General features: G+C 34.4%; 2 protein-coding genes across 2 annotated transcripts; one reads left to right on the top strand and one right to left on the bottom strand.

Moving 5' to 3' along the window:
• The first annotated feature begins 5,433 nt into the window (after positions 1–5,433).
• Positions 5,434–14,673, top strand: LOC144358561 (uncharacterized). The gene is made up of 3 exons (XM_085502283.1): positions 5,434–6,481; positions 6,923–10,108; positions 11,701–14,673. The coding sequence occupies exons 1-3, from the start codon at positions 5,434–5,436 to the stop codon at positions 11,715–11,717; spliced, it is 4,251 nt and encodes a 1,416-aa protein (XP_085358409.1). The 3' UTR covers positions 11,718–14,673.
• Positions 14,674–15,265: 592 nt separating this feature from the next.
• Positions 15,266–24,039, bottom strand: LOC102806917 (bone morphogenetic protein 1 homolog). The gene is made up of 7 exons (XM_085498027.1): positions 23,844–24,039; positions 23,473–23,736; positions 22,831–22,961; positions 20,994–21,255; positions 20,773–20,892; positions 15,842–15,962; positions 15,266–15,386 (listed from the first exon to the last, which is right to left on the bottom strand). Exons 1-7 carry the CDS (start codon positions 24,037–24,039, stop codon positions 15,266–15,268), a joined length of 1,215 nt encoding a protein of 404 aa, XP_085354153.1.
• Positions 24,040–24,366: the final 327 nt, after the last annotated feature.

The raw sequence follows: 24,366 nt of genomic DNA, 5'->3' as shown, positions 1-24,366 counted from the left end.
TATCTCAGGCTGAAGTGAACTAATTAATGTGTATTCCTTTGGGTGCAATTTGGTATCTCTACGTGTAAGTGTTATCAGCTAGGCGAGAACAAGTTTCCTGAACACAACGCTAGTGTGTGGGAAATCGCGATTTTTATATTACAAATAATTTTATGTACATGACAAAGAACAATAGGTGTTTGATCTCCTCCTAAATCCGTTCCTTAAAGCAGTATAGTAGATAACAATTCTTTTTATGAAAATATTTCCACAGGAATCATGTTCAATGGTAAATACATTGCTATTTTGTGTCTGCGAAAGTAGTTGGATGACCTTGAGTCAAACTTTTCCCATTGCGAATCTAATGGATGGATGATTACAAACTAACGACGAACGATCTTTTTTTTCATGGCAAAGTTAAAAATAACAGTTCTAAAACATTGCAGTATGTTATTTTTGCGCGAAAAATACTGCATACATTTCAGGTGGAACAACAACAAAATTGAATAAAAACAATTAGGTCACCATAGTTACATAAACATATTAATGTTCATGTTCCTCAAAATACTACATGTACTGTATTTCTTGAATGTCCTTCATAGACTAATATAACATAAATTGTATAAAAGTTCAAAATTTACTACACTTATCTAATTGAAAGATTTTGGAGAGCATATTTGTAAATTTGGAATCTGGTAATTTGCTTTAACGGTAAACAAATATAGCATCTAAAACCTTGTTTAAAAAAAGCGCCCTCTACTAATCCTATTTCTAAACTGTTACGCCCACGCTGTTTGCCTAGTATAAGTTAATAATTAGCTTGTACGTTCAGTAATTAGTTACCTATTGTTAACCAGCAAAGTTAAAATTAGTTACCTATTGATAACCAGCAAAGTTAATTCACATGACACCTTCATTATGATACAAATATTATAGAACAAGCAACAAGGAATGTATCTAATCGTAGTATTAAGTCCAGTGTTACGTCCACGGATGTCACATATAAGCAGTAAGTTTGAACACAACATGGAAATAAATACTGCATACATAGCAACAGTCAATAGTACAAAATATGCACCCCGTTAAATATTGCACCAAAGTCTCATGGGTAATATGCTTGTTACTTATTAGTGACGAACTCCGTGTATATTCCAAATATCCCCATGGACTGACCACTATACGAGATAATTTAACCCCCCCGCCAGTGACCAAAATGACGGACAACGAAAAGGATTACGAAAATATAAACAGTTCAAGTACTATGGCCGTTGCATTGATGAGAAAATACTGCGATTATGTAAGTATATTCGACTTATCGTGCATTCCAGGTTGTTTACAGCGTGGTCAGAAATTAATTTAAGATCAACAGATAGCCACAGTGTCAGGTAAAATGCTGTTTGAGGTCATTTATTGGTTAAAGTGTTTATAATAAATGGTGTAGCTTCGCAGCCATTTTGTAGTGTATATTCATAGGGTCTATTTACACCTTCTATTTGAATTATCCCCGCTGTAGTTTCTACACAAATATTTTTACATTGAAATGAATATGCTTAACACCAACTTACACAGACAAATATATATTAAGTGAACGTAGCGGTTAATGACGTCATTGTCAACATTTTTCAAAATCGCTTACATCATTGAAGTGGCAGCCACAGGTGGCGGGCTCCACGAATAATAGCATTTTTTAGAAAATAATTTCATAGATGTATTTTTAAGTTGACTGGATAAAAAGGTGAATGTGTCAGACAAGTGATCTATAAATCAAACATATTTGCGTAACAAATACAAGTACGCCATTGTAGTTCAATTAACAGGGGTAGCGCAATTATATATTTTTAAAGTGAATTCAAACAATACTAAAAAAAATAGCAAAACATACTAAAGTGAAAATAGATTATAATATAGTAGATTTACATAGTACGTATGTCTCACTAAAGGTAGCCACAGCGATCAAATAACTTGCCAACCATAGATCGTTCAACACAGGTCGTATAAGGAAATGTACTAGACCAAGAAGACGAGCAAATGATAAGTAACTTTGAACACGGGGAAATGTACAACGTGACGTCAGTCGTTAGTTTCATTGTTGGACACGAATACTTGGTCTTGGATATAATTTGGAAGATATAAAAAACACGAATTTTCAAAACTGTTGAAAGTATAAATCCGGGGGGGGGGGGGTACTCACATTGAAGTGATATATGTATATGTCCCGCCAAAAGGGGTCCCAAATTCACCACTTTTATCTGAAAAGGAGTATGCATTCTACCCTGTCTGTCTGAAAAGGGGTATCTTTTTTCATTATTTCTGTCTGAAAAGGGGTCCATATTTTCCAAAGACTGTCTCTCGAGCTTGAATGATCCAACAATCAGGAGAATGAAGCTGATTTTTTCTTTCTGTAACTTCATTTCGATCGTCAAAACCCATCTCCGGGAGTCCACCTGCTTTTCCTGTGGTACCATTTATGCTTACTGTCTGGAAAGGGGTGTCAACTATCTACAGTTTGTCTGAAAAGGAGTAGGCAATTTGAGTTTATTTCTGTGATAAGGGGTAGGGGTTTCAAACAACCAGCTACACACCCCTGTCAGTATTTTTTGCAAGTACCCCCCGGGGGTATAAATCCAATGCCCTGATATGACCTTTAATGAGCTAGATGCGCATGCCCTGTATTTAACCTAGAGTTATCCGATGAATCCATGTCACTAACATGTCCTTGGAAGTAAGTTAGACTCAAATGGGGGGAGGGGCAGTACAAGAGACGTACAGTGTAATGAAGATGATACATTTAATTGATATCAGTTGTGCATGGCACCATAACGACGATAACTAGCGCCAACTGGATCGTTTATACACACAACACTATCAGTTCAGATGATTTATGTTTTGATGAGGTCATTGTAAAGGTATGGGATTTGGTCACACACAACACACCCACATATAACTGTATATGGACGATACTTGTATACTAGAAATCACGATGACGTTGTGTTTGTTTAGTATCTTTCGGGTTGATGTTAGCAGAACCAAAGACATTATTTTTTTCTATTGTCTTTGGCAGAACTTGGTACATATATTTGTTCTTATTTGATGTGATAATTTACATTTGATATAATGCTAAATTGTGTGTGCGTTCAGAAAAACTAGTTGCCTTCGAACCAGGCAACGAACAATATACTCGATATCAATAATCATAACAAACTCACGTATTTTAGTGACCGTGTAACTGACGAGGATGAAAAACAATTTTATTTACAGTAATTCCATATCTCCCCGATAACAGCACGTTAATTATTCGCGGATATTTTATGAGAGACAGGTTTTATGAAAGTATGATCTTACGATCTGTAAATCATTTCTGAAAACTAAGTGTAATGTGCAAATGTTACCGAATATCAGATAACAATACGGTATACTGAGTGACGTGTTACCTTATCACCTTTCAGATGTCACATACATAGGGGATAACAAAACTGGGTATCAAACGCTAAAAACATATTTAATATAAGTATAGACCATATGTTGGATATTGTGACAGCGGATAAAAAACAGACAATTATTACATCCCTTGAGCGCAACATCTATGTTCAAAAATCATTTTAAAGAGTCATATAACGATAATAAAGGTAAAAATCGCAAAAAAATAGTTTAATTAATTTATTAATTTTGATTTTTAAATATACCTAGAAGATGTAAAAACCCATCGCACAGATCTGCTTTAACTAAGCTAAGGATCAGTGCGCACACATTACAGATTGAGGCAGGAAGATACATCAACATAACAATAAAGAGAAAAAATACCACCACTGTCAGGAAAAACAAATAGAAGATGAAAGCCATTTTCTATTAAAATGTTCTCTCTATGCTGATTTAAGAAACAAGTTCCTCCATACCACAAAGGTCATTACAACAATTGACAAATCTGATATTGAAAACGCTGTAGACAAAAGACAACCACTAATTCATGACAAATCTGATATTGAAAACGCTGTAGACAAAAGACAACCACTAATTCATGACAAATCTGATATTGAAAACGCTGTAGACAAAAGACAACCACTAATTCATGACAAATCTGATATTGAAAACGCTGTAGACAAAAGACAACCACTAATTCATGACAAAACTAATATTGAAAACGCTGTAGACAAAAGACAACCACTAATTCATTTGGCAAAATATATCTTTGAGTGCTTCAGTTTAAGAAGTGACACTCATAAACAAAAAAATACAAGCTGCCTTATAATATTTATAATTGATAGAACTCATTAAGATACCTTTTCTGTTTTTCTTTACTAATCAGACCTTGTTCTCTTTCCATTTTGAATGTATCCAAAACTTTATTGTGTTTTAAAAATCTAGACCCTAAACAGGGTATGATTTCAATAAAGTCATTATTATATTACATGCTAGTACCCGGACCATACCAACATCGACTGACAAAAGATAACAACCATCTTAAAAGAAAGAAACCCAACAGTAACTGAAATTTACACACACAATATACAGGAAACTACCTTAATATCTTAATACCTTAACAATGACATATTTTTTTAGGAATCAGTGAAAATCGGAAAAAAATCGTAGCAGTTAAAACATCACTCTTATTCTTATTCTTATTAAAACGGTAAAATTCCGAAAATAAATAATTTTTAGTAGCAAATATAAATTTTCACACAAATTACTAATTGTTTTGTGTGAACGATTTTGTAAGTGATATTTCAAATAGCAAGCAATTGGATACAAGTAGCTATTCCAGAGCTGGCCCATCTGTTTTTTTAGGGGTGGACCACTAGAAACTTTTGCTGGTGAAAAACACATTTTCTTTTTCACTCATATTCTTGTTTTCCCTGACGCATTTGCATATATTTTTATCCACTTGTAAATTAGTGCAGATTCTGTTTTCTGTTATTGATCTCTGCAGGATTTTTTCCATGTTCATTTTTTCCCATTTCTACAATCGCCCAGAGTTTCTAATGGTTCTAACGTTTTAATATACTCTGTTCTAGTCAGATCACAAGTGTTTTAAAAACAAATTCCACCGGGAAATTTATAGAAAATAATTTATAGTGTTTTTCATACGTCCCATCTTGGAGTTTCTAATAGTCAGCCCTTTATGTCAATGTCAAGGACCATTCAAAAATCATAATCAAACTTTTTTATTGTTTTCAGAGCAAGGATAGAACATCGTATGAAATGTACAGATCTGAAGTTCGGGATAATTGCATCAAGAAAACGAATGCCACTAGACTTAGCACATCACCACCAGAAATTGATATCACCAATGTAGATGGCAGCAGTGTTGCAAATGCTTTGCACCAATACCTTACGAGAAGTCAACCTACAGAAGGTGATTCACAGTGGATTTCGTTCTCTAAAGAAATATGGGAAATCCTAAAACGACTCTTCTCGGATTTAGAGTTTGTCTCTGCTAATTACGAACTATCCTGCTGGATGGTAGAAGTTGGTAAAAATGGCCATCTACGGTATTGTCAGGGTATTGCCGACGCTGTAGTCAAAGATCACCATGATTATGCAATCCTTCAGTTTGAGACTATGGACTCAATTATGGAGTATTATGATAGAGGCATGCTATTCACCAGACACTTCCTGCGTGGGGTGCTTCTTGCTCGACTTCTGCAAGTTCAACAACATTTGAATTACCTTCCTGGAATCTTCATTGTTCCAATACAATTATATCCTGCGACTATTCGTCCATGTTATTGGAAAGTGGTTCCTAATGCACTTACCCAGCGTATGGCTGAGTTTGAATGGTACAAGGAACGACCTGAACCACGTATCAACATTGTTCGATTGGACCCAACTTTATTTTCCCCAGAAGCTGTACAGTTGTGTAAAGCCAAAAAACTTGTCAATCTATCAAAAGTAAAACTACATGATTTGTTTAAAGAAAATACCACACTGGGTCATCTCGAATCTGTATTTGGTTTGCTGCCAACTAAGCTAAGAGAAGGCGAGGCACCAACACCTCTTGTCAGATCAAAAGCATGGATTGGAAACAAACCATCTCCAAGTGTAGTCAGAAATGTTGAGCTGATTAAGGAAAAGCACACTGATAATAATGCAGAAGAATTAAATTATGACAAATCAGAAAAAGAGGACTTTTTCAAGTTAAAGAATGTTCCCATCAATACAGTTAATGGGGCATGGCATAAACATGACACTGACCACCCACCAACAACAACCACTGACATGTGTAAAGAACCTGCTGCTGAGATAGCACCTGACAATCCAATGGAACAAATTAACAAAAAAGATACTTCAAAAGTAGAACTGAGCCAAGCCAAGCCTGCTGTTCATGATAAGCCAATTCAAGAACAACTAAAGCTGTCCACAGAACAGCTGATAAAACAGCAAAGACAGCCAACTCCACTGATTAAAATGGAAGTGCCCCAGAAGGACAATAAAACAGACATTAACGATGCTGATATTATCAGTAGTATTGTTCTCACCAAATTCAAGGATGGACAACATGGTGAAGGTAAATATGCTTATACACGAAGGAGCCAGAGATATAAACGGTATATCCTGGGTGCAGAAAAATCTCCAGATTCAATAAGTAGTAGAGAAAACTTCAGTCCTAGCAGCTATCAACATAGCTATTCACCAGATTATACTACAAAATCACCAACTGGTTTTGACAAATATGTTGACAATGCAGATGATGCACTCGATATACTACTAAAACCTCAGTCAGTTCAACCACCGCCTGTGCCTCCAATGGAAGATGAGGAAAATGAACCAGGCTTTATAGAAACTTGTAATCAGTTCAAGCATATTATTAGTGTGACAAGCACACCTATGAAATCCCAAGGTGATGATGAACATTCCGTTTCTTCCACATCTTCTGTTTCATCTGAGAAAGGAATGAAAATAGATCAAGGCCCAGAAACTCATGTGACTGTTGTTTCTTCATTTCCAGATTCTTTCTCTGATGGAGAAGAAATTGAATCACCCTCAAGCTCCTCTTCATCTTCTTCCTCCTCAGCAGCATCATCACCTGTGATGGAAAGAAAACATGAACTGCCAATTCCTCATGGTACTGCACATTTTGAATCAACATCCTCAGAAAAGAAAAATCACCAGCTTATTGACATGAATGTAGTTGAGAATAATGAAAGGTCACAAGAAATTGAAATAGATGAAGTTGGAACTGTTGTTCTTCCAGTTCAATTATCAACACCACCAAATTTAGATATATATGACTCTCAGTCCGAAATTAGTTCATCCTCTTCATCCGAGGTAGTAACAATTGCTCTGAAAAGACCAACATCACCACCGCCTCCGCCTCCACTGGTAAGTCATAGAATGGATGCAGAGAGTATCTCTTCTGAATCATCATCACCTCCAGAAATATGGAAAACATCTGACCATATGATTTATGCTGAACAAACACTCGTTCCACCATCATGCCCACCACCACCACCACCCACAGACGAAGAACAAATCCAACTAACATATTCTACTGAACCAAGCATTCAGGTACAAAAAGTGGAACAAGATGAATATCATGTGATTCCTTCTTCCCCACCATCCTCACCCCCGCCCTCACCTCCTGCAGTGGATGTTATAGTTGAGAAGATTGAAAATGTCTGTGTAAAAAAAGCAGACATTAGTGAGACTGATAGTAGCCATTCATCATGTCCACCTTCACCATGTGCAAGTGTACAAGGCGATATTGAGCACCAATCAATATCAGAAGGGCTACCACTACTTCCAGCAATTGTTAAAGAATCTGATACCAGTTACAGTGACAGTGATGGTGACAGTAGTCATTCCTCAAAGTCAGCACCACCATTGCCACCATCGTCACCACCACCACCACCACCAAATACATCATCACATATATTGTTAGAAGACATAGCTGACAAGGACGAACATGAGATACTGCCAAGCATGGCAAACAAAACCAGTGACATTATGTCATCACCACCACCATCACCACCACTGCCACCTCCACCAACACATGAAGAACTTTCATACGTAGAGGAATATGAAAAGCCTTTCCTTTCAAGTACAACTTCACCACCACCACTACCACCTCCTCCAATAAATGAAGAGATTCAGAATAGCCTTGGTGGAGATGTTTCTACAGCCGAGGTTGCTGATACTACAAACTATTATGCTGTAGTCTACAAAGATGAATTAACAAAACAAGATCACTTGAAAGCAGATACTGTGAGTGAGTGTAGCTCACAAAATGTGGTTGAAGGTACATGCCAAATGGAAGAAAACATGTTGGAGGCTATCACTAACAATGTTGTTCTAGCATACCAAAACCAGAAGGAAAGTGCACCCGAATCAGGAATAGAGAATGGAAATGACACAATATACAAGACAGATGCATTAGAAATGTTGCAATCAAGCACGCCAATGGCTCAAACAGAAAAAAATGTGAAAGCAAAAAATCAGGATGACGATGAAGATATATTCATCAATAAGAGTATAGACCTTTCTAACATAAGTGAAACGTGGGTTGCAGAAGAGGAAGCTGATGCACTTGACACCAGTCATAAATTACAACGATCACTAAGTGATGGTGCTGTAATACATGCTGTTCTCCAGAAAGACAAATGTACCACACCCAGCACAATAGAAGAGGATGATGAACGCACTCACTCCATGATTGAGTTTGGACATTCAAACATCTCATCAATTGATAATTTTACATTTGATACAAATGACAATGATAAACTAAAAGATACCAAGCACCCCGATGAAAGTGTAATAATATACAGTATAGGGTCTGACAGTAGTGTAGACACTTCACATATCAGTCCTGTAGGTAAAGCTGAGGTGGTTCCAATGACTAAAAGCAAACCAGAGTCAAAGGCAATTGAACCAAAATCTCAGCAAGTAAATCCAGGGAAAAAAACTGTGCCTTCTAAGCAAAAGGAAACTCAAAATACTCCAAAGGCACCACAAGTAAAACGACAACAACAACAACAACAACGAAGGCGACCACCACCACCACCACAACAGCACAAACCACGTGACACAAGTGGCTCACAGACACCAAAGAAGAAAAAACTTGGAGTTTTTAATTTCTTAATTGAAGGTCCAAGTCAAAGAAACAAGCAACAAGAAGCAGCTGAAAAAGAGAGAAAGAAAAAAGAAAAGGAAGCAGCGAAACGAGCGAAAAAGGAGAAAGAAGCAGAAAAAAAGAAAAAGAAAGAATCACCAGCAAATAGTGGAAAAAAGAAGGGAAAAGAGAAAGGTAGTAAAGATGAAAAAAGGAAAATGGATAAATCAGATATTCAGATTGTCCCATCATCAGAAGATAAAGTGACATCTGAGACCGAGGCTGATACATATGTCGCAAAACAAGTGGAGAAGCTAGAAAAAACAAAATCTTCAGAACCAGAAGAACATACTGATGAACCAAATGTACTTGTTCCTGAACGTGTTGAAAGCATTGAAAGAATGGCAAAGAATGGTGATGATGAGAAACTAACTCCGAGGAGTAGAGGGAAAGCAAAATTGTATGTACTTCCAGGAACACACCAGGACATACCAAAGAAGATTCATAAAGAGGAGGCAAAACAATTAATGGCAGCTGCTTCTGAAGAAAGACTCCATGATTCTGATGAATACATTCCAACCTTTGAAAAACCAAGTGAAAGAGATCCAGAGCCAAGATATGATGTTGTTTTTCCTGAAAAGGAACACACAACAAAAGAGGCAGCTCCAGTTATAGTGACAGACTTCCCAATTGATACTAATGAAAATGACCACAGTGACACACTAGACAGCACAGCATTGGACAAACATGATCACCCTGAATACTTGCAAAAGCACGAAGATCATTCAACAAATGTAAAGACAGATCCAGATATATCACTTGATGATAGACACCTAGACGATCAGCCTAATGATGCTGATACACACAGAAATCCCACCTTTACATCTATGAGGTATGACGACACTGATAGAGAAAGTGAATTCTCATACTACTCCCAAGCTGTTCAGAGTTCCAGGCCAAGACAAACACCACATGCAGATAGCAGACATAACCAGAAAGGAAGACTACAAAAGGGTTCATCTGAACCTTCTGTATCTAGAAGTGGTCGTGATGAAGTAGCGAGAAGGAATCAGCTTTCACAAAAGGGTAGGAGAACATATAATAGAAACAATCGACACAGTTTTGCTTTTGGTGATGATGTTTCAGGAACTGGGGGTGTAAGAAAGAGAAGTGGACAATCAAAGAATTTCATGATGAATCGTCATCGTTTAGAATCTAAGTCAAGATCACAACAGAACATTGAAATTGAACCCATAAAAGTAAAGGACTTTCACATGTAGAATCAAAGAACGTTTTTATTTTAACTAAAAATATTAATTTAAATATACAGTTTAGTTAAAAGTATGCCATATGTTTTCATCTTAAAGCAACTGAAATAGACCTACAACCTTCTATTTTTATGTTTTGTGTAGTCAATGGTGGATTTCACATTGAACCCCAAAACCAACTTTTGTCACCTTTCAGAAATATTATTTGTTTTATTTCTCAAAAAAACATCTTTCGTCTCATGCACCATTATAACAATAACAAACTAAAGGTTGTGAATCTATTCAGTTGCATTAAAATATTTTGTGTAGTTATGTTGATTCTTGATCATGCAGTTTATTTAAATAATTTTGGAATCAAAATAATATCATACTCAATTGAAATGAAAGGCTAGCCACTTCACAACTGTAAAATGGGACAATACACTGTATTTGCTCACATATGCTCACACATATGGCAAGAATGTTTCTAAATGAGTTGTATATTTTAATGATCCAGTAAAAAAGAAAAGCAATATTTTGAGTAAATGCACATATATAATAGCACCAATGCCATATTTGTACTAAGACATTCAAAAACTTGGACTATGAATTATTATGAATTTTACTAGTTGTGTGAAAAATTGCAACCACTATCAATCGCATTGAGTCAGTTGTTAACTGTTAAACAGACGAATTTCTAAACACCTTCTCAAGTGAACAAAACGATAAACCATTTTTAGTGACTTATTTCAAGATAAGAATATTGTCTAATAGTTCACCATCATTAAATCTGTACTATGATATGTAGCATATCATGGCCATGTGATTGTTATGACATACAAACCACCATAAGCATGAGTGGATTTATTTGCCAAAACCATTAAGTGACCATGATTTAACTAATTTGTATCTCGGCTGTCGAGAATTGAGTTTTACCAATCAAAAGTTTGAATACATGTAGCCTAATTTAAGGAAGTTTTGTCACATATTTGCATTACATATCCCATGCTATAAACAGGTTACAGCAGGTAAATCTAGAATGTCCATTGGTCAGTTCAACACAGCTATGGTACAAGTTTATAACCTTATCTTTCAAAAGTTACTACTGTTATTAATTATGAAAGAATATGTGTTGATAAAAAAAAACCTCTTTGGTGGATCTTTCTTTAAACAGCCATTAGCTACATATAAAAACGGTTTCTATCGCAATAGTCTTAATAATGAATACTGTAAGACTGAGCATACACATTACAGGCCAACATTTTAAAGTAATTTACAAAGTCCACAATACAAACTGGTACTGTCAATACTAGTACATTCAATAAATAAAATAAAACATTAAAATAGTATGCACTGCAGCTAATGGCCCTTTAGTACATAGTATATTCTCAGTCATTGGTGATTTACATAATGCTAATTTTTTGATTACAGGATTGGTCATCCCTTGAAAATACAATGGTTTATCCCTAAGTGTGAAGGCAGGAGTAGTTGACAATTTCAAGTCTATCTATGTAGAATGAATGTAGACTAACTACCTCTGTAGCCTGGCAACTGACAGTTGACTGTTTATCTCTGTAGACTGACTAGCTCTCTGTACTGACTATCTGTGCACTATCTCTGTAAATTTAATGTAGACTAACTTGATGCAAACTGACTATCTCTGTAAATTTACTATTTTCTGTACCACCGACTAGTTAGATGAGTGGACTATCTGTGTAGACTATGCAGAAAGATACAGTCTACACAGATAGTCAACAGCTAGTGCAGGCTTGCTATCTGTAAACACACTGTAGATGAACTATCAATGGCCATCTACAGAGATTGATTCCTTTTGTAGATTTAAAAGCTCTGTAGATACCATGGTAGATTTGTTAAAAAATTCTGATTGTCACACTGCATTTCTGAAATGAAGTCATTACACCTGACTTATATAATTTACTATTCACAGGGTTAAACCATTACTTTTTTAGGAGGGATGACCATTTCTGCTGTTATACTAATAGTGTTCCACATATATAAGACATGTTTTAAAAAATGTTGTATTTTTTACTCATCTACGCCAAAACAAGATTTGTTTCAAGATTAGGCTTCCCACCCTCCTGAAATGTTAATGGTATATCCCTAAAAATACAATCTATTTTGTTAGTACCATATATTAGACTAATTTTTATGATGTCTAATACAGCTAGTGGTTTCAGTTCACATGATCAATATTTTAAAAGTGTTTCCTCAAAAGTTTAAAGGTTGACTATCTTAAATTTATGCACAATTGTCCATTCTTCCATGCCACAAATGTATCATTTCATAAAACTTGACAACTGAATAATTTTATTTAAATTATATTGTACTTTTGAAAAGTATATTTAGCTATATTAGATTGAAGAATATATCACATATATTGCACATGTTTTGTTCACCTATGTCACATGTTTTGTTCACCTGTCACATGTTTTGTTCACCTGTTTTGTTCACCTATGTCACACGTTTTGTTCACCTGTCACATGTTTTGTTCACCTATGTCACACGTTTTGTTCACCTGTCACACGTTTTGTTCACCTATGTCACATGTTTTGTTCACCTATGTCACATGTTTTGTTCACCTATGTCATATGGTATAGTAATTAAACATTTGGAGCATGTAATAAGAAATAACAATATTTTGAAAATTGTAACGATTGCTATTGAATTTTAATATGGATTATAGTCAGATTTTATTGTCTTTTATGAGTACTGTACATTGTTTTGCTCACCTATGTCAGTTAACAGTTAATTGAAATATGCAGAAGTATAGTCAGATTTTTTTTAATTTCCTAACCATCAGAATATGTTTTATATAATAGCTTTCTTTTTTTATTTCATAGTATGTGACAGTGTTTTACTAAAGTTTAATTTTCAGTGTGTCTAACACCCCCTACTAGTTAAATCATACAGTCATGTAGTTTGCCTTGACTGCTGTCAAACAATGACGTATCAGATTTTACATAAACACACTACAGTGGCTATACACTATAAAAAATAAAGGAATTATGTTCATTGACAGTATTTTAAGCAGAAATGAAACTTGCATAGTCTTAGTGTATTTTAGTGTTTATACATGTTATGTATTATTTATTATACTAGGTTTAGTGTTCTTTCCAAACTATTTTACTGAGAGGAATTATATGTAGTTTAAAGAAGTTGCGCTTTTCTGCTGAACCATGGACTCACTGAACCAACCACCCAATCCAAACTATGTATAATATATATATGGAGGTTATAAGAAGGCTGGACTAATTCTTTCTGCTGGAGGGGGGGGCATGATTGATTTATTATAAGACTTATTTTGTTATTTAATAATCAAATGTTATAGTGTGTAGTTCATTCCCTTTTGAGCTGATCATAAAACCGTATAATAGGTACTTTAAAATTTGTTTTTAAATCAACCTCATCTCCACTGAAATAATGGTCCATTCTTGCTTGACTACAACATATCCATATATCATAATAAAAGACAATACTTGAACATTTTTTATTACTAGGTTCTTCACAATGTACACTTTTTTCGATAAAAGTAGGAAAATCTACTGTAAACCATGATATTTTCACTGGAAAGCTGACATTTTGTACCAATGAGACTGGAATCATTAAAATCACAATTTTGTTAAATTACTATTACCAAATTTTCTCTAAAGAAGTGCATCTTCAACAGAAGATCAAATGGGATACAATAGCAATAAAGATTTACTTACATAAATTTCTGTGCAGTATGAAGGCTTGTGCAGTAGTAATAGTAAAGCTTACATAAAGACAATTAAAATACATCTCATTAAGGATGCACAGTATTTTGGAACTATAAACATATTGGCACTGTTTTGAATCTATTGTAAACCATTTATCATCAAAATGTGCTAACCACCGAATAATTTAAGACAATTTTCAGAAATCTTTGATTGCATGTTTTCAGAATATCACTAAATTTAGTTTTGTCATTTTAAACCAAACCATGACACATCTTTGAATGCAAAAATGTGTCAGGTACCTTACACTAAATAAATCTCACTATTTTTTTATTCAAAAATATAATCAGAATTAATCCACAGAAAATTATTTTAATTTGCTCCAAAATTAACAAAGAAATTATAGAAAATTTGTCATATGATTTATCAAAAGATACATGGAATTCTGAAAACTGCAATTACATGTGTACCATATTTGCCCCATTACAGCATAAATGGAGAAGTGAAAGTTTGATGTAACCATGACAATATGCATGCACCACTATGGAGATGTGTATCTAAAAAAGCAAGTATGATGTAGTTATGTCAATTGTTTTATGCATAAGTCAGTAAACTACTAAATGATGATTTAATGTAAATTTAATGAATAAATAAATAAATAGAACTATTTTTTTTTTTTGCCTGTGAATAGTAGTTGTGTCAGTTTTTTGGTGAAGACACTTTGCATCTGTGACACACCATGTGCAAGATATGTACACTTACAAGGATTTATAAGTATGCAAGGTTATCTGAGTGAATGTAAGAAGTCTTTAATTGCGAGATCATCAGAAAATGGCACCCACTGCATTCTGTGATGCAATGAGTTCTTTTGATGCAACAGAATGGGATTGTTTTCAAGTGTTCACAAATCATGGGAGTTTGGTTCTTGTTATATTTTCATCGTATACCACATACCTGGTTATGGAAATTGCATCCCTTACCTTTTGATACTAATTACCAGGAAATGGCTGATTGCATGTTAAATTTTGTGGTTTTGGAACAAATATTAACAATATTAATTGACTTTGCCAGCTACTATTCAAAGCAGATACAAATTAATCATGCCAATTAAGGTAGATGGATGTGTACCAATAATGTATCTTGTCTTTTACCTAAATGATGTCATATACACACAAATGGAATGACATAAACAAATTTAAAAATGTCCTCTTTAAATTATCTGAAATTACATACAGCAAATATAATTAATAATATTTATTAATCTTTCCATATACAGCACCTCATAAATTATCTGTTATTTTTCTTGCAGTGACATAGGTCAATGCACTTCCATGCTCTTTCCTTGAGTGCGATAGTATCGATGACAAGGCTGGATAGTGAATTCCGGCTCCAATACGACCACTAACAAAGGGAAAAATAGTCATTTCAATGATTTATGCTGCTGTTTTGTTTTGTTTTATTATTGTTGTTGTTGTCGTCAGGACCATAGTCTTCACTGTGAACTCTGGCAGAAACAAAAACAAATTATATTCTTTAGACAGTAGGTGATTTATTATTGGGACACTTTAGTACAAATTGTTTAGTTTTCATATAATAATTCATTTAACATTTTCACCACCAGTTCCCTCTTTTCATCACAAATTGAAAAAATAGTCCCATTTATAGTCTGCAATTTCTTTCAGAAGATTGGGACAAAAATAGACAATTTTTTTTAGTAAAAACTGAAAATTTACTTAAATTGTGTCTTTTGGGTTCAAAATTAGTGATTATTTCCAGAAATATTGAAGAATGTAAGGATTAGTTAAAGATTAATAGAAAATGATTTTTTTAGCAAAATTGGTAAAAAATATACTTGCCTGTTACTTTTCTTGAATTTGCAATAAATTAAGATAATAGCAACAATTACTATGACAGCAGCACCAACAAAACAACCAATGAAAACGGCTAAGCCAGCGTCACCACTAGACATGGTAGTTACTGTTAATAGAAAACAATTATTGATTATAATATCAGACATCAGACTTACATCAGGTAATTAATCACCCAATTCAGTCATTTTACTATAAATATGCTTTAAAACAATAGGGATTATTTAGTAAATGGCTCCAGCCAAGCTCTGGTAAAAACGCGTTTTCTCAAACTTATTATTATGTCCCACAACATGTTGATAGGGAGAGACTATGTTCTAATTGTATCAATCAAGGGCCACTCCTTTCAATAATGATTATCAAGATAATTACACCAGTGATTAGATGGCAGAACAACCTTTCAATTTGTGTGAAATACACCTTGTTACAACATCACTGATTGACTGAAAGTCACCTGATCTAAAAACAACCTGAGCCACAGAACCATATTTTACTAGTCATAATATCCTCAGAAACCACACTCACATTTTCAACCATTTTTACCACTGTAGTTGACAACAAATGTCAGAGAACTAAAATAAAGCTAGTGAATAGTAAGAATGGTTATCAATGCATTCCCTGATGTTCTTCGAATTTTTTTTTTCATTTCAAGGTAAAAATAGATTGTTAAAAATGATCAATGCATTTATTTCAAGGAGACTCTTTCACCGGGACAACTATAGTTCTTTTATAGTTTAGGAATGAAAAGTCAGAAATATACCGTACTCGACCGCGCCCATGCCCAGGCAAGCGCCCACCCCCCACTTTTGCACAATTTTTATATTTGGGGTCACTTTCGGCAAAGCGCCCACCCTTTTAAAATGCAACGAATTTAAAAATTGGTCTTGCATAACGAATCTTGGTAATCGTTTTTATATGATATACAGTGTGGATATCGACCGCTGTGAATATGTTGTAAATGCGTAGACCACGGTAACTGTGCGTAAACTACGCTTCGACAATGACCTGTTAATACAAGTAAAATGCGGTAAATATTTCACGCCATATTCAGTTTACCTTTCAAAAATGGCTAGTTACTAGTTTTTTAGAAAAAAACATGTCATTTATTTGCTGAAATCAATTCCAACAGATCGTACTTCGACATCGATAATTCACTTCCGCATTGCATTACTGGAAAGTCTTCGAGAATTTCCGAAGAATTGCCTCGGTACAACACAGCATTCTGATTGGTTAATAACCAACTTGACCCATCAAAGGACGCTGCTGCAGGTCAAATCTGCAAATGCATCATGGCGGAAAGTGATTTTCATCGTGAGTTTGCGTACAGTCCAACACCTTCGTCAGTGGAGATAATGATGAGAATTTTGACTTTGACTGTGTTCCAACAGACTCTAATGTTTTTAATTTCGTAAATTCTGGTGGTACGTAATTAATACTGTAATAAAATGTGCATATTTTTTGTGATCATTTCTGTTTCTTCATTGTAAAAATCAATGACGATGCAACTAATTTCGTAATTTAATTTTCCCTCAAAGACGTAACGTGTCACATGATGAATCAAAATTTTCATTTGCAATCTTTTTTGAGGGGGGTGCTCGAGTAAGCGCCCACCCCTTAAAAATCATGAGTTTAGGCCCCTGGGCGCTAACGCGGTTGAGTACGATATAATAATAATAATAATAATAATAATAATAATAATAATAATAATAATAATAACTTTATTACACAACTGCACCATCAGTGGGTGCTGTATGGCAAGGATACAGATCAGAAAAAACAAACACAAATAAACAAAAACAACAAAATATTCAAAATTACAAACAAATCAAAGGGTATATATAAAATACGTATTACAATTAGGTTTTATAAATTGTATTTTTTAAGTATTTTGCAAGTGCAGTACTACTATTTATAATGCAAGTGAATATTAAATTTCGGTTAGTTGTACTGCACATTTCTAATTTACAATCTTCTAAGAGGGTATTTCTTTCTTGAGTGAAGAAGCAACAGTCAAGGATGAAATGTTTTTCATCTTCTACAGTACCTGTGTTTCATTTTTTACACAATCTGAAATTTGCTTCCATTCTTGGAAATTTTCTCTTGCCCAATTAGTTGGTTTCCTGATTTTCCGTTTTTTGGGACATGACTAAGTTGCTGATACCATGTTTGTATATATTTATTTTTTATTTTTTCTTCCAACAATTTTGTTAATTCAGCGATGTTTCCCACTTTATATATTTTATTTACTTCAGATAAGTCAGTATGTCCAAGAATTGTTTTAACATGTTTTATCCAGCTTGAGTTTGAGGACACTGTTTCTTTTAGTGCACTTTTTAGAATATGATTTTCAGGTAGCAATGACAATCTGTGCCAATATTTAATTAGCGATAAAGTTGCCTTAATCCTTATAGGAATTCTACCAATTTCGCCTCTTATGCCAATCAATGGTGTTACTTTACTAACACCTAAAATAAACCGGTAAAAGTGGTTGCATGCTTTCTCCAAGTAATTGTTTTCATTTGTAATTTCATTGGCCCAAATCTCTGACCCATCTAACAAAATTGGAGAGATGAGTTGATCAAAAAGTTTAAGGCTTAGTTTTGTAGAGATCATTTTATGATTTAGTATAGTGTGACGTATACTAAATAAAGCTTTCATAGCTTTATTTTTTAGGTTTGACTGATTTATTTTAAATTTACCATTTGGTGTGAAAATGGTTCCTAAATAACAAAACTCCTTAACAGATGTTATCTCTTCATTATTTATTTTGAAATTCATATTTTTTATTAAACGATTACTGTTGTTAAATATCATTACTTAAGTTTTTCTAACATTAACATTTAGGTACCATTTTGTACAATAATCATTTAGTTTGTTCAGACAGTTTTGTAGACCGTCCATACTGAATACAATTTAGGGGAAAAGTGTCAATCATGATTGGTTTATCTGCATTCTCACCGAATATATCAGGGAGGTCATTCATGAAAATGGTAAGCGTTGGTGAGATGTTGCACCCTTGTTTGACACCACATGTTGGATGAAATCCTTTCGTGATACCACTATTTAGCTTTACTTTATATTCTTGATCAGTGTACATTGATTTTATTATGTTGTAGAAATTGCCATTTATGCCAGTTTTTTGTAATTTTAGAAATAAAGCATCTCTTGAGACACTGTCAAATGCTTTGTTTAAGTCTACAAAACAGCTGTATAATCTTTTATATTTAGCACCAGTTTCTTTTTTTCCATACAGTGTTTTTTCCACTGCTGTCTTCAGAAGAAAAATTGCATCACTTGTGCGTCTGTTTTTTCGAAATCCAAATTGTACCTCATTCATTAATTTGTTTTTCTCTAAGTGGTTTGTCAATCTGCAATTCATAATGCCTGTGAAGAATTTTGATAGACAGCTGGATATAGCAATTGCTCTATAATTGGATGGGTTCGATCTGTCACCTGATTTGTGTATTGGTACTAAGATGGTGGATTTCCAACTGGTTGGATACGTGCCACTCTCCAAAATAAAATTGAATAATTTTTTTATACATGGAATTAACAGACTATTTTTTGTTTTTAACATTTCATTTGAAATACTGTCTTCTGCTGTTGATTTTTTGTTTTTTAAATTTTTAATAGCCTTTTTAATTTCATTATATGAAATAACATATTTTAACTCATGGTTAGATAATTTTGTATCTTCTAATAATTTTAGTGATTGCTTAAAATCAGCATTATTGTTATTATTGTTATATAGTTTGCTGAAATGATCTAGCCACTCATCGCTATTTATAGTTGAGTCAGGATTAAGACTGTTTTGTTGACAACGTAGTTGTTTTAATAATGACCAGTACTCATTCTGATCTGTTTTATCACAAGTTTCAAGTTTGTTTATCATTTCATTTTAAAAAAAATTCTTCTTACTTTTTATTAATCTAGTATATTGTTTTTTAATTATATGGTATCTGTGCTTTATAAATAGATTGTTTGGTTGCTTCGATATTTGTTTTGAAATTAAACTAGTACTAGTTTAATTATTTGGGTTTTCAGCCCTCAAATTACTGAACATGACCTTCATGAATTATGGTCAATGTTTGTCGTCTTAGCTGATCATGGTGAATGACAGACGTCGGTACCGATGCCGTCACAAACTCAGTATAGGAGTATCAACATTATAAACAAAATATTGCAGGGACATGGTTGATTTTAAACAATTAAAATTATTATCGAAAGGGAAGAAGACACACCTATAAAATGCTGTGAACCTCGCAAGATTTTTAGTGGTCTGAAGTTTGAAAGGCGAGGAGCTACTGAGCGAGTAAAACTTCTGGGTTTGCAAGGCTGGAAATAACACAGAGATTATGAGGTTGATTGCAACAAGTGCTCACAAGAGTGAACGGAAAATAGTAATTGAAAAGCAGAAGCGAGCATGAGTTTGGGCGGAATGGCTATGTAATGTCAGTCATCTGGGTACCCCCCCCCCCCACACACACACACACGTCGGCCATCTAGGAATTGCTTCAGGGAACCCCACCCCTCCCAATACTGCATATTATGTCAATCATCTAACCATCCAAGCTGAGCATTACACAGCATATGATACTTAGGGTCGACATCAAAAGATCGATGTCGGATAAAAAACTTAATTCTTTTAGTTTTTTCCCAAACCTCCCCACTGAAACATAATTGATAAATATTGATCATGGCGTCAGACTACATTCACCATTAAATGATAATCGAACAGTAGTATGGCATAGCAGTTGGTTGTAATAATGAAGCGGAATATACGCATGCGCAAACTACTTTTCTGGGTTTTGCGTTTGGGTTTGTTTTTGTAGGATGGAAACTTTTTGAGGTCAACCCCCCACCAAACTAAAGCAAATAAGTTTTTTATCCGACATCGATCTTTTGACGTCGTCCCTTACCAGCCTGGAAGCAGAATTCATCTGAATTGTCTTCACAGTCATCAACACCATCACATATCAAATCAAGATGTATACAACGACCATTGAGGCAAGAAAACTTTGTGTCCTTGCAACCATCATCTAGACGATAAGAAAGTAAGAAAGTCATAAAATTTGTCAAATGATTTGATCCCTTTACAAATGACAAAAATCATGTTGTTATGGCAACTGCAAGAACCTACCAAGGTCATCTTCATCCACTGATAGTCCAATTTCTTGTGTTGCATAGAATATAAGAAAGCCTGATGTCTCTTTAGATTCATCACTCACTAGCTCAATGTGTAGACGGTTATGAGAACTTTCAATAATACTTGGAGGTTGGTTGTTATGTCCATTGCAGTATTTACCAATCAGAGGGTCACTAGATGAATTCCCATCATACACTGCAACATAGTCAAAATGGCAGCTGGTGGAAGGCTCTATATCAAATGTTTTGAAATTGATCTAAAAAAGTAATGACTTTCAGATTAATTGTTCTAGAAATAATATGTAACGTCACAGGTGTTTTACTGCCTAAACTCAGCTATAAGGGTCTGTACAGGGGGAAATATTCAATTTAATTTTAGTTTAATTTTAGCAAATTTGATGTTTTGAAAAATTCACTAGGTTATAAATTCATGGATTGAAAGAAAACAATATATTCTATTGTTCGCAAAGAAGTTGAAAACAGCACTTTTTACCAAAATGACAATAGAGATTTCACAAAATGAATAAATATGAGAAAGGTCCACCCAAAATACATCAGGCAAATAAGCAAAAATAAAATCCAGCAAATAACAAGTCATTGTCAATGACACGTCCCCGTTCCGTTCATATTTGAGTGACATATACATTCAAAGCAGATCATGACCGAAATGCACCTGCATATGTACAACACATTGTACTAAATCTGAACAAAATCCATCCATGCATGACTGAGATCTGGTTCCGGAATTGTGAAAATACGTGATTTTAATGCATTTTCGGTCTTAAAATGGCCATCATTCAGCTATTGTTAAGCGGATCATGAAACAAATGCACATATCTATTTGTGACATGATGTACCATGTGTGTGTGAAGTTTGAACTTGATCAATCAATCCAGACATGTCTTGGATACGGATCCAGAACTGAATTCTTTAAGAAAATGGCCGCCAGTTGGCCATTTCGAACTTGATTCGGGAAAACAAATGACGTGCATCAAGGTCCTATTATGTTTAATGTAAGTACCAAATTTGAACGAAATCCGTCCATGCATAACTGAGATCCGGGTTCGGAATGGTGAAAATGTGCGATTTCAATGCATTTTCGGCCTTAAAGCGGCCGCCATTTGGCTATCGTTAATGGGATCATGAAACAAATGCACATACATATTTGTGACATGACGGCCATTTCGAACTTGATCCGAAAAAAAAAATGACGTGCATCAAGGTCCTATTATGTTTAATGTATGTACCAAATTTGAATGAAATCCGTCCATGCATAACTCAGATCTGAGTCCGGAATGGTGAAAATGTGCGATTTCAATGCATTTTCGGCCTTAAAGCGGCCGCCATTTGGCTATCGTTAATGGGATCATGAAAAAAATGCATGTGCATATGTCCCATATAATGTGTGATATATGAGTGAAGTTTGAACTTAATCGGTCCATGCATGTTCGAGATACAGGTGATCACGGACGCACGCACGGACGCACACAGGGCAAAACATAAGTCCCCGTTTTCGAACTACGTCCGAACAGGGACTAATTAAGTTCTAAATTAAAGTTATAAAGCATAATGTCAAATACATAATTTTCACTATTTTCGCTGAAGGGATGACTGTGAGAATAAAATCCAGCGAATATATATTTTTCCTATGTTTTACATTCAACTCATCAAAAGTCAGTGAAATTAAACTGCATACAAAACACCCAAAGTGTCTTTTCACCGAAAATTAATTCAAGCTAAAATAAAGTATTATACAGTAAGTGAGATAAAAAGGTGAGTGTGTATTCTTGTACCACTAGAGGGCGCCACTGCTGTTTCAGATGGGCACTTACCTGTAATATGGTTCCCTGTGGTGATGCAACATTGTATTTACATTGTTGATTTGGAGAATACTTGTAAGGGTAACCAGTAGATGTAAACAAACCCTCTTCACCAGATATCATTGTATCCTCACACTGTGTGTCTGTAGAGAAAATATAGATTATTAAATATCTCATGAAATTTTAGCAGTTTGTAACACAATATGTCAATTTCTTCAACTGTAGTATCATTATCATGTAGTAGATCATTCAATCTCTGACTGAATTACTAGATTAAGCGAAACCCAATTATTGCTATAACTAATAGCTATTGAGTACAAAATTCAGTCAAAACATAATATCAAGAAAAATCTAAACAGCTGATACAACTCTGTTGTTAGCGATGCACATTTCATAAGCAATCTGTAGCACAGTGTAAGAAACATTGATTTGATACGAGATATTTTAATTAAGAATAGTCTAATTAAACAACAAACTAGGGGGACATAATTCTGAGGAAGAACCACCCAAGGTATAATTGTATGAAATCTATATAGCTGATGTTTTTAATAAGAAGTTGTAAAGTTGAAGCTGACTGATGACAGACAATGGACAATTAATTATAAATATAGAGTCAGAGCCAAAAACAAACATGTACATTTAATTTGTTCTTACCATTGTTCATTGTATTATTATTTGGTTCTGGAATACTGACAGCTATGGCTAGAAATCCTTTGTCGTTGTATGCGCCATCACTGATAAATTGAACAAGGACGTCCTCTTCACTACTAACAAATCTGGGTGGTATGGCATGACCACAGAATAAACCAAGACTTGTGTTAGTAAGAAATGCACCATCAAACACTTCAACATGATCATAAGCACAGCCAGGTTGAAACTCAACTTTGAATTTGATAAATTCTAAGTAAATTTGGTTTCCTTAGAAAAAAAAGCATATATATGAGAAGAAAATATGTTTTATGAAAAAGATGATACTCCTATACATTTATGTTCGGATACATAAATTGCTGTGTGGATGTACTAACCTTGATGGGTACCCATATGATATGTACAGTGCTCATCTGCCTGATATCTGCGTGGCCATCGTGGTGAATGAAATACAAAACTTTCATAGCTTTCTAAATAATGATCAGTTTCTGGAGGACAGTCTGACACTACCACATGAATGAAGATAGCAAGCAGCACACTGATAAGAAGAGCAAACTTCAAACTGGTGTCCATGGTTATGGACGATGACACTGTGAACACAATTTAGATTTTATATAAAGTTCCGACAGTAGCAATATTGGATGGACAAGAGTATACAGATTTTTTATTATTAATATATATTGAGGTAGAATAAATGGGGATAATGAAAATTCTAACAATGTAATCTTCCTACAACACCACTGGATAAACATTTATCACAAGATTTCAATGGAATCTTCCTACAACACCATTGGTCAAACATTTATCACATGATTTCAATGGAATCTTCCTACAACACCATTGGTCAAAAATGTATCACATGATTTCAATGGATTCTTCTTACAACACCATTGGTCAAAC

Source organism: Saccoglossus kowalevskii, chromosome 1 (genome assembly GCF_978046115.1).
Source record: "Saccoglossus kowalevskii chromosome 1, keSacKowa6.1, whole genome shotgun sequence".
In the NCBI taxonomy this organism is placed as follows: Eukaryota; Metazoa; Hemichordata; class Enteropneusta; family Harrimaniidae; genus Saccoglossus; species Saccoglossus kowalevskii.
Note: the sequence above shows the minus strand (reverse complement) of the source record. Positions and strands in the feature narration are given on the sequence as shown.

What these genes read in the sequence shown, in the direction of transcription:
- LOC144358561 (XM_085502283.1), top strand. Translation starts at nt 5,434, where the DNA reads ATGGTAGAAGTTGGTAAAAATGGCCATCTACGGTATTGTCAGGGTATT. An exon ending in GGATGGACAACATGGTGAAG is followed by an intron (nt 6,482 to 6,922) that starts GTAAATATGCTT and finishes CTTCATTTCCAG; the next exon opens with ATTCTTTCTCTGATGGAGAA.
- LOC102806917 (XM_085498027.1), bottom strand. Translation starts at nt 24,039, where the DNA reads ATGGACACCAGTTTGAAGTTTGCTCTTCTTATCAGTGTGCTGCTTGCT. An exon ending in TAATAATACAATGAACAATG is followed by an intron (nt 22,962 to 23,472) that starts GTAAGAACAAAT and finishes TTTTCTCTACAG; the next exon opens with ACACACAGTGTGAGGATACA. An exon ending in TGAATTCTGCTTCCAGGCTG is followed by an intron (nt 15,963 to 20,772) that starts GTAAGGGACGAC and finishes TTCTATTAACAG; the next exon opens with TAACTACCATGTCTAGTGGT.